The sequence below is a fragment of the Adiantum capillus-veneris genome, chromosome 3 (genome assembly GCF_014529385.1).
Source record: "Adiantum capillus-veneris isolate H3 chromosome 3, ASM1452938v2, whole genome shotgun sequence".
NCBI lineage: Eukaryota > Viridiplantae > Streptophyta > Polypodiopsida > Polypodiales > Pteridaceae > Adiantum > Adiantum capillus-veneris.
In genome coordinates this window covers 109,925,897-109,944,002 of record NC_140933.1, presented here as the reverse complement: position 1 = coordinate 109,944,002, position 18,106 = coordinate 109,925,897, and the positions used below count along the sequence as shown (strand labels likewise).

The 18,106-nt window shown below is 46.6% G+C and overlaps 1 protein-coding gene across 4 annotated transcripts in view; it reads right to left on the bottom strand.

The window, feature by feature from the left end:
• PSD (ARM repeat superfamily protein) overlaps positions 1 to 18,106 on the bottom strand; it is a 120,261-nt gene that overhangs the window by 35,918 nt on the left and 66,237 nt on the right. For all 4 annotated transcript variants that reach the window (XR_015187598.1, XR_015187597.1, XR_015187599.1 and 1 more), the window contains exon 8: positions 15,267 to 15,431. Coding sequence is in view for 1 of the 4 variants with exons in the window: in XM_086509035.1 (XP_086365161.1) it covers positions 15,267 to 15,431 (165 nt within the window). In the remaining 3 variants the exon portion in view is untranslated. The remainder of the gene's footprint in view (positions 1 to 15,266; positions 15,432 to 18,106) is intronic.

The following is an 18,106-nucleotide window of genomic DNA, read 5'->3' as shown; positions in this document are numbered from 1 at the left end:
GAATCGGAAGCTGAGGCTTCCGGGAACCATCAAGTCTTATTCTAGAACGAACGTGGTAATACGTTCGGTTCAAGTGCTTTTATAGACTTCTCCTCGGTAATAAAGATACTATTACGGGGGGGGACCAGCCCATCTTCTGTTCCCCAGTACTATGTCGATCTTCTCACTCTCTCTCTCTCTCTCTCTATTTATTTCTCTCTATATCCTCTGGCTTCAGTAATAAGTGATAAATCCTATTTATCCAAATGTATTTTATATTGTTATGCGCTCCCGTTTGTGACAGTGGGACAATCTCGCGCCAAGTGTCCCATCTCGTGACAGCGTAAGCACTGTCCTGGGCGGCCAATGGCTACCATTCGGAGAGAGTAGTCTCGATCGCGCACAGCCACAGTAACTGTATCTGGTGATGAAGTATCCCCAAACACCAAGACCTGTATGCGAGGTGGGCCAGATGAGAAGATGCAGGATCCTGGAACTACCGTGCCAAAATGAGCAGCAATCATCTGAAGGAGATGCTCATCAATAAAATGGAGAGGCATATCCGAGAAGGAGAGCGTCAGAGGGAATCTGGGAATAAGGTGTCGACTGTCAAACTCCTCACTGGAAAACTCGGGATACCACCTCGTCAAGTATATCATCCTGCGAGATCAGAGAGTATCGGAGAGTGAGCCATGAGAGTTGAGGCAGTGGCGGGATCTGAAAGACGTACCATGAAGATGCCCCTGCCAAGGAATGTAAGCTCCGAGATCCGTCCCTGAGTATTACCCAATGCAGTCTGACACCAATCATGTATAGAAGATCGAGGTGGAGACTGTCCAATGATCCGGCCAACCAAGGCATGCTGAGCCAAGTGTTGTACTTTGGAGTCAATGCGTGTCAACAGGTCGCCAGTGCAGTCCACGCGACAGGCAAGTGGTGATGGAGCGCCGTGTGTAGCACTCGAGACGCGGCAAAGCCGCCATGAAGAATGGGCGAGACTGGCAAACGGTAAAAGCAAGACCCGAAGTGAAGCTTGGACTCTCTCTCTCTCTCTCTCTCTCTCTCTCTCTCTCTCTCTCTCTCTCTCTCTCTCTCTCTCTCTCTCTCTCTCTCTCTCTCTCTCTCTCTCTCTCTCTCTCTCTCTCTCTCTCTCTCTCTCTCTCGTGCAGGCAGTAGATAGATGCGCGCAGAGCATAGTTGGGGTTTCGCACAGTTAGGGTTTCGGACAGTTAGGGTTTCGGGCTGTTAGGGTTTCGCGCAGGCAACAGCAGGTACGCGCAGGCTGCAGGCGACATTTAGGTTCGCGCTGGCACGCAGGCAGCTGCAGGGTCGCGCGTGGCAGCAGGGCAGAATCACGCAGCAGAGGGCAGAGGCTGTTTCGCGCGCAGGCAGGGCAGGTGCAGGTCTCTCTCTCTCTCTCTCTCTCTCTCTCTCTCTCTCTCTCTCTCTCTCTCTCTCTCTCTCTCTCTCCGACGTGCGCGTAGACTCTCTGCCCCAGCAAGACTCTGCGCGTAGGCCTGCTCTCTCTATTGCTCTCTCTCGCACGCGTAGACTCTCAACTTCAACACGAGCGTGTAGGCCTCAACCTCAGCACCAGCTGCTTAGCGTTTCCAGCGATTAGCGAAACAGACAAGAAACAGGTGGATTGCTTCAATTCATTCTCACGGGCCAATTAGTCAAGGTTCTAAACCGCCACAAACAAAGGCTCATTCCCACAGAGTCAACAAACAGTTCGCCCCATCATAAAAGGGGTTTCTCGCATGAGTAGAGAGCATCGAATTTTCTTCAAAAGGCTTCCACGAGCAATCAAAGAGGATCTCCAAAGCTTCAGCAAGCACTTCAAAGGGAATTTACAAGGAATTGGAAAACTGCAGAACTCACAGAAATTGCAAAATTGACACGTGCAGAAAGCAAATGTATGCCATGAAGGCTTAGTGTGGAAACACATGTATGCATAATGCGGTGCCTGTAGGTTGGTCTCTCCTCTCTCTTGGAAAGTGAAACAAATAAGGCAAGAAAGATGGCGGCGCAGTACATGGTCACAAGCAAGAGGTGACAGCCATTGAAAGGGAGTTGAAAGAATGAAAAGCTCACATGGATGAGTGGAAGAAAGAGAAGAACTTAATTCTTGAATGGAAAAAGAGGGAGGAACAGACGAGGGAACTAGAGTGCAAGGAGTTCCGAGATGAAATTCAAGCTCTAAAAGGTAGCATCTCAACCCTTCGGAAGGAACTCGACGAAACCAAAGAGGGAGGACGCCTTGAAGATGGAGAAATTTAGCCATCAATGATAGATGAGCTGAATAGTTTACGAGCACAAGTCAAAGAAATAAAGGAGGAAGGAGAAAAGAAGACCTCATGGGTGGAGGTTCTCTCCAAAACGCAAAAGAAGACGGAAGAGGCTGAAAAGTGGATTGAAGTTGTCAAGAAGGGAAAGGGCAAGGACATTGCAACTTCACCCGACATCATCAACAAGACACTAGAAGAGGAACAACGAAGAAGGGTACGTGCTCTACACGTGAGAGTGACCGGCCTAAAAGACTCAGATAAGGTGGACCAAGAGGTAAAGAGCCTCATGTCAATGATGGGGGTGGAGAAGCCCTCGCACACACAAGCTTGGAGAGTGGGCAAGAAGAGTGAAGGTAATGGGGAGAGTTCAAAAGAACGGGCTCTCATTTTGCGCTTTCCCTCCATGGAAGAAAAGAAAGATGTCACAAACGGGAGCGCATAACAATATAAAATACACTCAGATAAATAGAATTTATCTCTTATTATTGAAGCCAAAGGATATAGAGAGAAATAGATAGAGAGAGAGAGAGAGAGAGAGTGAGAAGATCGACACAGTACTAGGGACCAGAAGATGGGTTGGTCCCCCCCCCTTAAAGAGAATTCTTTATTAGGGAGAATCTTTTTACAAGCACAAGAACCGGAGAACACCCCTCCGTTCTAAATCTCTGACTCGATGGTCGTTCCTTCTCGTAAGGGAAATCCGAGAGACAAGCTCTCAATCCTTTTTCCGTCTGTACTCGGAGTTGAGACTCCGCAGACAATTTCCGAATTCCGTTTCCGGAATTCCCAAGCGTAGGCCGAAGCCTTCTCGCTTCTCCTTCGCAATGAAGTACCTGCAAACACACACGCAAACACACGACAACAATTCGTATGGCGAATCCACAATAGGTGCCTGTCGCTCTTGCGCGAGAAAAGCGACTTCCGTGCTTCGTAGTCTCGCGATCTCTCGCGTCTTCTGGCGGCAGAATCTTCTCTTGCTGGCGCTGGCAACCCCCTTTCAATGAGGGCATGTGGTGCTTTTATAGCTCCTTCACCACGGCACGAATAGCTGCTCGCGGAGAGATCGCGGCCTTTTTTTTTTTCTTCTCTTTTTTTTTCTTTTTTTTTTGTGTGTTCTACCCGAAATAAGGAGAGAGAATCCGCTGGCTGGTTTTGTTGCTTTATTTTTCTAAGTGGCTATCCACTTATTAAGTAAACGGCCGGCATATTTTTTAAAATTGGTCTGAACCTGCCCAAAAACTCAATAAAACCTTATAAGTTAAAATCAATGCTTTCACAGAACTTCCCAGGCGTCCCTGGATGCAACCACATGCACGAATGCAATGCAAACATAGATTCCTCGCGGGAAAGCGTTTGCTCTTCCCGGAAAACTCGTTCAAATTTCCGCTTTTTAAGAAAAGCTTCTCAGAACCCATCTTTATTCTTGTGCTTGCGTCTTTACGCGTATTCCTCTTTCCAGTTCGGATTTCCTCTCGACTATGGATATCCCCTTTCCGATGCACCCGTCACCCACCTTGTGACGCATCAGGAATAACCATCACCTAGTCCTTTCCTACCGAACTTACGGTACAATCCCCCTCACGATGCTCTATGTCACCCATCCTATGACGCATCAGAGATGTCCGTTCCCGGATGGTTGGATACTTCTTTCCGATGCTCCCTGTCACCCATCCGATGTGACGCATCAGAAGTACCCGTTCCTGGTGGCCTTATAGATATTCCCGTTCTCAGTGTTCCCGTCATTACTTTAAATGACGCACTACGAATACTCTGTATTCGGATGTCTCCAGTGAGAAAAACCCTCTCACTTAAAATTCCAATAATTCATTTAGAATTATTTTTTCTGGTGTTCCAAGTGAGAAAATCCTCTCACTTATAAATCCAATAATTCATTCAGAATTATTTTTCTGTAAGATAAACCCAATTTAGCAACAAAAGACTTTTTAAAGAAGAGGCCAACCCTCAAGAAAACAGGTATCTTTTTAGGAGATGATCTTACACTCTCACAGCTTGCACATATGAGAGAGGTCATGCCGGAGATTATAGCAACAAGGGAGAAGGCCTTCTACAGAAATGGACGAGTAGTGATTACAGAGCACCGCTCTACATGACGGTGCGAGACCTATGGGACCACTCTCAGGATGGCGGTTTGGAACTGTAATGGTTCGTATAGACTTGATGTGGGGGCCTTTGAGGACAGCTTCAGAGACAGACATTGTTTTCTACTTAGAGACTCATCAGGCTCCAAGACAGTTGATGCCACATATATCACGATACAGATGGGAGACAGCTTGCCGGACATGCACCAGATCTGCGCATGGGTCTAGAGGATAAGGAGGTGTAGCAGTTCTTTTCAGAGAGGAGCTCCAACCACTACTGCACATAGTTCGGAGAGATGATCAGGCCAGATACTTGTGGGTGAAGCTGAGGGCAGAGACTGGACATTTCTTGTACATCGCCATATGCTATTTTCCTCCCAGCACTTCAGTATATGCTTCACCCAGAGGACAGTCTCCTTACTCTGTACTTGATGATGATATCTGGGAGTTCTCTAGGAATGGAGACATACTTTTGGGGGATTTCAATGCCCGTAAAGGTAGCTCACAGACGGTCTTCTATGACACCTCAGAGAAGATGCTCAGAGAGCTAGAGCCAGAGGAGATGGGGCTTGAGAGATGCTCACACGACAGAGAGCATACAAAGTATGGAAGATATCTGAGGGAGATGACGACTACTCACAGTTTAGCCATACTGCATGGCTTACCGACTTTCCCATCGTCTACAGGTTTTACTTGTTTTCCACACAGACATGGATCCAGTACTGTAGACTATGTTTTGACACATCCGAGCCTTATCTCTTACATTCAGGATTTCACAGTGGGGCCCAGGCCTGTTGGAATAGCAGTAGTTCATGCACTTTTGACATTATTAGTCTCCTTTGAGTACAATACATCTCAGGCCTCACGGGGTGGTAGACATCCACGCTATACTCTTACACCAGAGACTGACTCATTTTATGCAGAGGAGATACATAGGCTTTTATGCACATCAGAGCTTGTATACACAGTGGAGGAGATCACATCTATGCCGACAGTGACATTACATGGGGCAGCAATAGAGGCCACACACTCAGCCTGGTCAGAGACGTCGTTCTGGGCACATGCCTTAGAACAACTGTTATGATGAGGAGTGTCGACAGAGGAGAGCTCAAATACAGCGAGAGCTTGCATTGGGGATGATCACCTATAGACAGTCTCGTATTGCTACACGACGACTAGTGCGACGGAAGAAGCGAGCTTTCTTGGTCCAGATGAAGCAAGATTTGATGATCCGTTTGGACAACAAAATCAGCCCCTAGCAAATAGTGTTTCCAACTAGTGAGAGCATGAATTATTGCCAGCAATTCTTTCTCATAGACTTGCAAGTTCCTTTCAGTCTTCAAAAGAATTCTGCTCTCATATGAGACTACTCGGCCATTCTGCATTAGAACTGCACCAAGACTATGGCCACACGCATCACATTGAACCACAAAAGGTTTAGAAAGATCTGGCAAAATAATTACCGGATCTGAAGTCAGCTTCTCTTTCAAGTGTTTGAACGCTAAAATTTCCTTGGTTGTCCACTTGAAAGTAACTCCTTTTCCTTGCAGTGCATGGAGTGGAGAAGCAATCTCAGCAAAATTTCGGATGAACCTCCTGTAATAGGAACATAAGCCTAGAAAGCTTCGAATGTCATGTACGGACTTCAAGTCTGGCCATGACCTAATTGCTTCCACTTTAGCGGGATCCATGCGTACCCCATCCTTTGAAACAATGTGCCCAAGGAAGTGAATCTCTTGCAAAAAGAATTCACTCTTCTTCGCATTAATGAGTAGCCTGTTCTTACGTAACTCATTGAAAACTGCAGTCAAGTGATCCCTATCCTTTGAAACATATTCATGACAGTAGTCTTTGTGCAGTAGTCCCTAATTTTCTTGGGCAATCCGCAACAGTACTTCTCAATTTGTTCTGACAAAGGCACAAACCTGTAAGAGGTGACTGGCAACAGTGCGGCCCAAAACCGTTTATTGTACTCTTCCAGATCCGCACATTGTTTAGCATTCAACTCGTGCCATTCCGTCATCACATCCACTTCAAAAGTGTTTGTCAACCATGCAGGCGCAAAAAGTTGTTTGAATTGGACCCACGTTGTTGGGGCTTGACCCTGGTTCAACAATGCGGTCCACCATTGAAGCGCATTCCCTTTCAAGAAAGTGGCAGCCTTGCGTATCTTTGAAGATTCCGTGAAGTTTCCTACAGCATAAGCTGCATCGAACTGCTGTATGAAGGTCAAAGCCTTTAATTGGTCCTCAGTTCCTCTGAAAGTTTCAAACTTCACTCCCTGCACACCTTCCTTGTAATCCTTAGGCTGACTCAAAGGAGCGACATTATCATAAACAGGTGCCTGTAACAGTGGTGCTCCATGAGTGTTCATTCCAGCACTCGCATCAACTGTTTTCCCTGTCATATCTGCATTTTGTACGTATGGCTGCGAAAAACCAACCATACCAAATTGTGGTCCAGGCACTCGAAACTGGCCATAGGCACCCTGAAAACCTCGTTGGACACCCATGTTCGCGTAAATAGGGTTACCCATGCCTGTTTGCATTGTCCCGAACACATTCCCTGGCATATAACCAGTGGAAGGTCCAGCCATAGCTTGAAACAATGAACCACCTCCAAAATAACCAGGATAAGTATTAGGTAATGGTAGGGTCTCACGCATAGCCTGTTCATTGCTCCCTTGACCATTCACAAACGGTTCCTGTCCAGCTAAAGCAAGTTGCTTTGGATCATTGGACACCGCTAGTTGCTCAACCACATGGGCTTTCCCTCGAGCATCATGAGTCCTCTGCGCATTGGAAATCTCCTTTTCCTGCAACGGCTCAGTCATGCCCTGTGTAGGAGGCTGAAAACCCTGTGTCGGAGCCTGTAAGAATTCCTACATCCTTGGGTTGTTAGCCAACTGCTGAAACATGTCCATGCAACAACGCAGTTGAGTTCTAAACAACCTGTCCTCTTCTTGAAGAGTTGAAGGAATTTTCTCTGTGCCATGTGAGGAAGATCCCTCTTCAGGTACTTGGTCTCTCTTCTCTGCCATATCGACAAGCTCTGTGTTGCTTTCACCCACAACAATCCACGCTGCACTTTTTGAAGAAAAAGTGACTATCCCGTCGATGGAACCATATAACCCGCCTATACAACGTAGAGGGCGGTACTATTTCAATTACCTGTTAACTTTACACAGAGCACTGAGAAGGGAAGAGAACACAGTTGCGTCCAGCGACTAGAATGTCACTGCGCACACGAGACCGACACCCTGTAGGCCCCAAAGACTGGCGCCCCTTTCGGTATTTCTTTATTCAAATTAAGGTAGACAATCCGACCACTTAGCACAAGCTTTCACAAAGCTGTCCAACCCTGGCGAGGGCTGAAAACGCAGGTTTTTGACCGGATTTCGACAGCATAACGGCGCAAAAACCCCTGTAGGTCAAAAACGCATGTCTAGGACGGATTCCCTCGATATCTAGAAGCTTTCTGGTGAGCTGTCACAGAAATTCAGCGGGCTGTAATTCTCTGTTTTTCACTGCCGGGAGCCCAAAAGCCTGTACACGCATCCCAAGGCTCTCACGAGGCTCCCCCGAAGTTCCCTTGCAGTTTAGGTGCGAAACCCTAAACCTGCAGAAAAACACAGCAGGCTGTAATTCCCTGTTTCGGATCGTTTTTAGCGGAGCGAACACGCCTACGCGTGTCCCAAGGGCTCCCGCACGCAATGGGACAGTTCCCCTGTGAATTGGACGAGTTTTCACGCAAGAAAACTCTCCAAACTCGCAATCTTTCGTGATGGAACTGTGCGTACCTGTGGGGGATTAGCAATTAGCTAATCCGGTTCCTGTTCAGAAGGCTCTTGCCTTGGCAAACACGCATAAACCCCCAGAACTGTACATAGGTCAAATGAGAAGCCCACTAGTGGGGCATAACATACTGTACGTAGGGGAGAAAGAGAGCAGTATGTAGCGTGCGGGGCATCACTCCCGTCACCATACTGTGCATAGAGGGCAAGGTAAGCATTCCATAGCTTTTGTACCTGCTATAATCCACCTGAGGCTGAAAATGGCGCCCCCTTTGTTGATATGCAGCTCGTTTTTGCCTCCCAAAGTGGCAGAATCGCTCACAGGCTGACACGTCGCCCAGTTTCCGAGTTTGGGCTTTCCCTGCTAAAAATATCTCAACTGGTGCGTCAGTTGACTTGGCAGTAGAGCAATAGAATGTTCCCCTTGTCATTCCAGAGCTAATGACACGAACATATTTTCCGGTCAAAAATAGCAGTTCCGTAAATTTTAGGAGATGCTTCCATGGCGTCCCTATCGGTCTCCTGACCATCATTGAAGACTACCATTTGACCAACATCCACAATGTGGGTTAATTTACTAGCCCCTTTCAACTTATAAAGTTGCAGTGACTTGACGAGTGGCCCAAATTCCAGTTTGGCGCACACGAGCTTCCATACTCATCAGAATTCAGTGCTAACTGGCCCGGGCAGTCCCTGTCTGACCGACCTAGATCCCCAATGTGAGAAACCCATTTGGCTGCAGCCGTTTCACACTGGCCATGCAATGTCCACTTGCACCTTTTCAAGGGTTCCGAGGAAAACAAGTAAAAATAAAATAGATATATCTAATACTTATTTACGGAAGGCAACAGGAAAAATACACCTCCTGGTGACAGTTTCTCCACACTAGATCATGTCTTTACACTCAGAGCTATCATTCAGGAGGGTCGAGCACATGGTAGACAGATATATTGCAGCTTTGTGGACTTCCGCAAAGCTTTTGACACAGTACTGAGGGCCAGATTGATGCGCCAACTTATGGAATTGGGAGTACCCACAAAGCTGATATGGGGGATTATGGATGGCATTGTACAGTTCAGTGATGGGTCATGTACGCACATCAGAGGGGATATCTGACATAGTTCACTCCACTATCGGAGTGAAACAGGGATGCCCATTGTCCTCTACTTTATTTTGGTATGTATGTTGATGAGGTCTTTGATTATATTGACAAAGTAGGAGATAGAGGTGCTCAGCTTGCGGGGACATGGATCCCTCTTTTATTGTATACTGACGATATCGTGTTGATATCAGACTCACCAGAGGGTATGCAGAGACATTTGGACGCATTGCATAGTTTTGCAGTGGAAGTGGATTGTCTGTCAACCTTGGTAAAACCAAGGTCATGGTATTTAATACCACGCCACAGTGGGTTAGGAGATCAGCACCTACATTCACATATGGGCAGGACAGTATGGAGTACACAGATGCATATACATATCTTGGGGGACCGAGGTTCACACTGAAAGTGGCAGCAAACACTAGATTGACTCGTGCCTATGCAGCCCTAGGCGGTTTAGATAGGATTTGTTCGCAGGTTCAGTTCCAAGAACCTCGAACAAAGCTCTGGCTTTTCGACACTTTGGTCGCTTCAGTTATGCACTACAGGGTTCAGGTTTGGGGACCGTCTGTTGATAGTGCTGGATGGAGAGACCCTTGATATCTATGATTTCTAGGCTGATTAGAGCCAAGGCCTCAGTTCCACATGACATCATACGTGCGGAGCTGGCTGCCCCACCCATGGAGGTTGAGGCACTCACCAAATCAGTATCATTTGTACACAGCTTATGGGACACCACCAGGGACATGTATGCTAGGCTTGCTCTTGAGTCATCTAGACAGCTGGCATTACAAGGAGATACATCATGTTGGTATGCACAGATGAGCTCATGGTTTCAGAGGCATGGTTTCAGCATGAACAGGCTGCCCCCTTTCCAGTATTCTCTTGATGCACCATCTTTGGCTCTCACACGGATGGAGACTACTAGACTCATTCGGCAGGATCTTATCCAGCTTGATAGCAAGAGGACATGGATAGAGCCATCACGGGAGTTGGGTACGAAGAGGGCTTTCTATAGAGAGCATCTTCTCCAACTCACGACAGACGGATTTGTCACACGGCCCAGCTACATGGACACACATCTATCTCATGGGTTACGATGTGCCATAGGCCAGATTCGTACATCTTCACACCAGCTTGGGATTGAGACAGGTAGATTCAGAGGCATACCAGCAGACAGTAGGATATGTCAGTTATGCCATGCAGAGCCAAGGACATAGTTTCACTACATATGTCACTGCACAGTCTACTATGAGATACAGGGACACTTTCATTGTTTATTCAGAGACGGTTTTGACTCGTTAGATAGAGTCATGAGATATCAGGATCAAAGATGTCTCGGATTATTTCTACTTGAGATACAGAGATATAGAGACGCTCTATTGAGAGGGCAAAGACAGAGACAGCCCCAGAGACGCATCTCAGATTTCTTCAGTTTGAGTACCACATAGGCAGAGGGGACACCACCATCACAGAGCTCGGTTCCCACCCATACACACACCAACGGTACTCTCATTGACCGAGCTATAGAGTTGGGGAGATCGAGACGAGGAGGGGAGCCACGTAGCACCAGCGGAGATTGCGGCAGAGGATCCACAGGATTCTAGCACGACACCAAGAGTGTCGATCAGGATAGGCCTCATGCTACTGCTATATCATATCATGGTGACACTTATCCCCACTTTGTACCTTTGTGGCATGATACCATTGCTCAGCCTACCAGACACCCATAGGAGTCGGTAGCACTCCTATCTCAGTTCTTTGTTTGAAGTTTTCTTTGTTTGTATCCAGACTTGGTACTAGACTCATCATTGTAATCAATTGGTCTCATAGGTCATTTTGGCCTTTTGTAGACGTAAATATATCATTTTGTAGACGTTAATATATCATTTCATTTCATCTCTCTCTCTCTCTCTCTCTCTCTCTCTCTCTCTCTCTCTCTCTCTCTCTCTCTCTCTCTCTCTCTCTCTCTCTCTCTCTCTCTCTCTCTCTTCTCTACGTGCCTTCGACGTAAGCACGCCGTTATTACACACCCGCTCTACTCTGCGCCATGGCATCACACGACTCTTCTTCGCACGAGAATGGCGCCGCTAGCACGCATCAACCCATGAAGGAGGTGCTCCTTTCTCCTCCTGATTCCACACAGACGCACGAGCTTCGTCTCGAGGGTTCTTCTCCCACCATCTGCCTCCGACACATCTCTCGTCGCTATACTGCAGCAACAGTAAGCTGAGATGCAAAGGCAATTTGTAGAGTTGAGTGCCACGCAGGTCCCGTTTTTGCCCACAGCCATGAGCACTTTGCCTCTTCAGTTCCATCCCGATCCCTTCAAGGAGAAAAGAAGAAACGTGAAGAGACCGCCATTGACTCATGGCTGGCAATATGGATGGCCTACTTTGATTGCTATGGTTTCACCAATCCCCAGCGCATTAGTCAGATACAGATCATGCTTCAAGGCAAGCCTTATGCGTGGTGGTCTCAGTAACGACCTAAGCCAACAACTTGGGCAAACTTCCAGACGGTCTTTCCCGCTTGTTTTATGCAAGTAGATAAGATCGAGTGCTTTAAGAAGCTGTTCATGTTGGAAATGGGCAAGGAAACCTTGGACGCTTCCTCACAGGAATTCAAGGACTTCGTCCACAAGACGAAAGCCTTGGAGGACCCGCAGGTCATATTGCAGATGCTTTATCTGTTTGGATTGCCGCCGGCTTACCTGAATGAGGTATTGAGGAATCCTATTACTTGGCTAGAGGATATCTACAAGTTCGCCAAGAACTAAGATAATACCTTGGCGCCCTCTAGAGGTGGCCCGACGGAAAAGGAAACTCCTCACCGTGGTCCCTCCACCTCAAAGTATAAGCGTTGAAACGCTTCGGCAGGCGCAGGTCAGTCATCGAAATCCAAGCATGACGGCAAATCAAAGGCAGCTCGTATGGAGGATCAGAAGAAGAACCGTTGTTTCAACTACCATCAGACCGGCCGCTTCCGTGGCGACCATGCGTGTCCGAAGCAAAAGAGGAAGTTGTCTACCTCCACACTGGCAACTACTTCGGTAAACATCGTCGACAATCCAAGTACATTGTTTTTTTCTCATTCATAGATTTTTGACGTTAATGCACGTAGCTGCCCGAGTTGTCGCGTTAATAAGATTGTATTTGGCCCGCACGATCTCCTCCGCGTTAAAGGAGAGATCAATATTTGATTTTTTTTCCTTCGTCCGTGGGACGGCCCTCTTGGCCGCCCCCGTCCCCCATCTAGCTGATGTATAGATGATCTTGGTGTGCAGCGCACATGATGTGAAGCTCCCAAACCTGTAGCAGATTAATACATCTAACGCTATTTTTAGGGAGAGAATGGAAAACGGGTGGGGACGACCCAAAACTATAACAAACACCTTCATCCAACAGGTGACCACAAGCAAAACTTGGATCAAATATATACCAGCACAGGCCCCAAACCTTCTTGTTGCAGCCCACACAGGATTAAATCGCTAGAAGGTTCCTTGACAGGAAGGTGCAGTAAAAAAAGTCACAAAGTCACAACAAATAACACTCCTCTATGGAGTACAACCATGGATTGAAACCGTCAGAAGATGCAACAGGGACATGCTGCTCGTGTGTGTGTGTGTGTGTGTGTGTGTGTGTGTGTGTGTGTGTGTGTGTGTGTGTGTGTGTGTGTGTGTGTGTGTGTGTGTGTGTGTGTGTGTGTGTGTGTGTGTGTGTGTGTGTGTGTGTGTGTGTGTGTGTGTGTGTGTGTGTGTGTGTGTGTGTGTGTGTGTGTGTGTGTGTGTGTGTGTGTGTGTGTGTGTGTGTGTGTGTGTGTGTGTGTGTGTGTGTGTGTGTGTGTGTGTGTGTGTGTGTGTGTGTGTGTGTGTGTGTGTGTGTGTGTGTGTGTGTGTGTGTGTGTGTGTGTGTGTGTGTGTGTGTGTGTGTGTGTGTGTGTGTGTGTGTGTGTGTGTGTGTGTGTGTGTGTGTGTGTGTGTGTGTGTGTGTGTGTGTGTGTGTGTGTGTGTGTGTGTGTGTGTGTGTGTGTGTGTGTGTGTGTGTGTGTGTGTGTGTGTGTGTGTGTGTGTGTGTGTGTGTGTGTGTGTGTGTGTGTGTGTGTGTGTGTGTGTGTGTGTGTGTGTGTGTGTGTGTGTGTGTGTGTGTGTGTGTGTGTGTGTGTGTGTGTGTGTGTGTGTGTGTGTGTGTGTGTGTGTGTGTGTGTGTGTGTGTGTGTGTGTGTGTGTGTGTGTGTGTGTGTGTGTGTGTGTGTGTGTGTGTGTGTGTGTGTGTGTGTGTGTGTGTGTGTGTGTGTGTGTGTGTGTGTGTGTGTGTGTGTGTGTGTGTGTGTGTGTGTGTGTGTGTGTGTGTGTGTGTGTGTGTGTGTGTGTGTGTGTGTGTGTGTGTGTGTGTGTGTGTGTGTGTGTGTGTGTGTGTGTGTGTGTGTGTGTGTGTGTGTGTGTGTGTGTGTGTGTGTGTGTGTGTGTGTGTGTGTGTGTGTGTGTGTGTGTGTGTGTGTGTGTGTGTGTGTGTGTGTGTGTGTGTGTGTGTGTGTGTGTGTGTGTGTGTGTGTGTGTGTGTGTGTGTGTGTGTGTGTGTGTGTGTGTGTGTGTGTGTGTGTGTGGTGTGTGTGTGTGTGTGTGTGTGTGTGTGTGTGTGTGTGTGTGTGTGTGTGTGTGTGTGTGTGTGTGTGTGTGTGTGTGTGTGTGTGTGTGTGTGTGTGTGTGTGTGTGTGTGTGTGTGTGTGTGTGTGTGTGTGTGTGTGTGTGTGTGTGTGTGTGTGTGTGTGTGTGTGTGTGTGTGTGTGTGTGTGTGTGTGTGTGTGTGTGTGTGTGTGTGTGGTGTGTGTGTGTGTGTGTGTGTGTGTGTGTGTGTGTGTGTGTGTGTGTGTGTGTGTGTGTGTGTGTGTGTGTGTGTGTGTGTGTGTGTGTGTGTGTGTGTGTGTGTGTGTGTGTGTGTGTGTGTGTGTGTGTGTGTGTGTGTGTGTGTGTGTGTGTGTGTGTGTGTGTGTGTGTGTGTGTGTGTGTGTGTGTGTGTGTGTGTGTGTGTGTGTGTGTGTGTGTGTGTGTGTGTGTGTGTGTGTGTGTGTGTGTGTGTGTGTGTGTGTGTGTGTGTGTGTGTGTGTGTGTGTGTGTGTGTGTGTGTGTGTGTGTGTGTGTGTGTGTGTGTGTGTGTGTGTGTGTGTGTGTGTGTGTGTGTGTGTGTGTGTGTGTGTGTGTGTGTGTGTGTGTGTGTGTGTGTGTGTGTGTGTGTGTGTGTGTGTGTGTGTGTGTGTGTGTGTGTGTGTGTGTGTGTGTGTGTGTGTGTGTGTGTGTGTGTGTGTGTGTGTGTGTGTGTGTGTGTGTGTGTGTGTGTGTGTGTGTGTGTGTGTGTGTGTGTGTGTGTGTGTGTGTGTGTGTGTGTGTGTGTGTGTGTGTGTGTGTGTGTGTGTGTGTGTGTGTGTGTGTGTGTGTGTGTGTGTGTGTGTGTGTGTGTGTGTGTGTGTGTGTGTGTGTGTGTGTGTGTGTGTGTGTGTGTGTGTGTGTGTGTGTGTGTGTGTGTGTGTGTGTGTGTGTGTGTGTGTGTGTGTGTGTGTGTGTGTGTGTGTGTGTGTGTGTGTGTGTGTGTGTGTGTGTGTGTGTGTGTGTGTGTGTGTGTGTGTGTGTGTGTGTGTGTGTGTGTGTGTGTGTGTGTGTGTGTGTGTGTGTGTGTGTGTGTGTGTGTGTGTGTGTGTGTGTGTGTGTGTGTGTGTGTGTGTGTGTGTGTGTGTGTGTGTGTGTGTGTGTGTGTGTGTGTGTGTGGTTAGACAGTCTGCCAATTACTGCGAGATAGGCATATCCATGGCATCTTGAACAGCGTCCTGAAGTAAATCACCATTCTTAACTTCTTAACAAAACACCGCAAACAGACATGCAATGTTAAGGATGCTTTAGTTAGATGCACTGCAAAATTGATGATTTTACTTCCAATCAAATATAAAAGTACTCTACTCGTCAAAAGACAGATACATTCGCTGAAATACATTACATTTTGAAATGATAGAATTACCTCTGTGTGAGACTCGGGACCTTCAGGATATGTCTCGTTAGGCAGAGTTGTGAAAACATGTCCAAGAATGTAAGGGAACAATTCTTGTATAAGGTCTTTAATGCCAGACTTGAAAGTGCTGATAAGCTGGTTAATTAGCACAAGAAACTCCAACATTTCCTTTGGCTGTAATTTCAAAACCAGAAAAATCTTCTTAAAAGCATGCATCAATCTTGAAAGTCCATAAATAATTTTTGTGCAGCGTGTGCAGTTTACACGAAAAACCAATCAAGACATCAACTATTTTTTTAAATGAAGTGGTTGCTGATATGTAAAATGTCAGACGTTCATTACACCAGAAAATTTTGAGCCAAATGCCTGTCAAAGTAAGAAGTACATGTACACACAACTAAAGATCCACTTTTCTCCACGTTTTTTAAAATTTTGAATGGAAAACGACTTCCATTAATGAATGCCTTGAGTGCACATACCCAAAGGTAAAATCTTTCTCTACCATCATTCCTTGAATTTTCCCTTCACCATGTAAGTGGCCAGGTTACAACTTGAAAGATTATGTTCAGTGCAATTCAAATCAACTTGCTTTTGCAGATGTCTCAAGTTGGTTAAGCAGCACATACTATGTGGTATACTTCGTGCTTAAAATAGTTGTTGTCTGAGCTGCCTCGTATGACCATATTGCCCCCATAGGGTGTGGGGCCCTGTTGAAACATACATGACCCTAACTTCATGTGGAAAAACAAAACGATTATACATGCTAAGCAGTCTAGCATCATAGAAACATAGAATATAGTCGCTTGAGACATCAAGAAAAAATAATTCTAAATAAATTATTGGATTTATGAATGAGGGTGTTCTCGCTTGAGACATCCGAGTACAAATATTTCTAATGCATCATTTTGAATAATGATAAGAGCATTGTGAAGGGGAATATCTGTAAGGCCACCAAGAACGCATCGTGAAGGAGACTGTACCGTAAGTTCAGCGAGAATGGACTAGGTGAAGGGTATTCCTGATGCGTCACAGGATGGGTAATGGGAGCATCAGAAAGGGGATATTTCATAGTCAAGAGGTATTCCAAACGGAGTTAGAACTGTGCAACGGAAATGAGCAAGCACTTGAATGAAGATGGCTTCATACAAAACTTTGAGGAAATACAGTGCTTTTTGAGAAAGCGAGTTGCTTTTTGGGAAATCAGATGCTTTTCCATAAAGAGGTCTATGTCCGCATTGCATCTGTGCATGAGACTGCATCCAGGGACGCTTGGGTTGTGATTGTGTAAGCATTGTTTTCAACTTACAAGGTTTTATTGAGTTTTATTGCAGGTTCATACCATTTTTGAAAGTGATTGGGCGCCCCTGATAAAAAAGGCAGGAAAACCCTAACGCCCCCACACTCCCTCTTTTAAGCAAGAAAAAGTCATCTCTACTCTAGGCACCCCCTCCCTGCCCTATTCTTGCCGGAAAGGCCTTCACTATTCGTGCCAGCTGCCATGAGCTATAAAAGCGGACTCTCTCTCACTCTCAGGCACCAGAAAAGCCAACGCTGCAGTTCAGCCCCTACTGCTGAAGATTTCAGCCGCAAAGATGATGCCACCGGTGATTCCCATGGCTGCCCCAAGTGTACCGGATGTCACCAAGAAGAAGTGCCTACGGAGATTGTTTCCATCGCGACAGGTTGCTGTTTTTCTCTGTTTTCAGCCCATAGACGTCATAGACAAGGCTGATTTACGAGAAGGAACCCGAGAACACACCTCTGTGTAGGATTGGAAGAGAAGGTTCTCCGCGTAGAGACATCCTCTAAGGAGTTGTTTTCGAGAACCGCGTTGAGTTCGGAGTGTCGAGACTGCAAAGGTAACAATTGTCATGTTATGAACTCTGAGTGTTTGTTTGCAAGAGCACTTCGTCTACGAGGAGGAGCAGAGGAAGGCATGAGCCTCCATAGGAGAAAAGCCCAAGGGTTTCATACCTTGAGTTTAAGCTTGCAAAAGATCTTGTCATTCCTTCTCAAGGTCGGAAAAATTAGGCACTTTCTTGTCATCTATCTCATGTAAGAAGATCGAGTAAACAAACAGACTGGATTTCATTAATTTAGAAATGGTCGAAGCCCATACAAGTGGGACAGACTCGCCCTTTAATTTTATATCAAGAACTATATCTCTACCCTTTTCATTCTTCAAAGTTTATTTTCTCGCCCTGTAGTCAACCACCACATAGTTCTTGTGGAACCAAGGGATTCCCGGGAGCAGTTTACACCCCTCCAAGGGCATGATGTAAACGTCCTCGTGCCTTAAATACCCCTGACAATGCAGCCGAAGTTTGCCTATGACACATGTAATGGCAACATCCCGTCCTGATTGTCACCAGCGTGTGACTACTATCTATCCTTTTTGTTGATTTCTTTCTTATTATCTATTTACTTTCACTTTTTGGAAACACCCCTCGGGAAATCTAACTGCCCTGCATTGCATAGCTAGTGTGGAACTGTCCAGAGGGAGTCCAGGCCTGAGGGCAAGAGAGCACTAAGGTTGGACAAGGACTATGGTTAGCCAAGTGGGGTCATTGACTAGCCAAAGTGGAATCCTTTGCTACAAAGGCTACATTTCAGTTTTGGATGTGGCCACAGTGTACAAAGAGGGTCGGATGACCTAGAAAGATATAATGGCAGCATCTCCTAAAATTTAGGGAACTGCTATTTTGGGACCTGAAAATGTCTTCGCGTCATTACGTGCAGTTTGACATGGGGATCATTTTGTTACTCTGTGGCCAAGTCAACAGAGGCTGCAGGTGAGATATTTTTAGACCCGAGGGTCTAAAGCGGGAAAATGCACAAATGAGTGACAC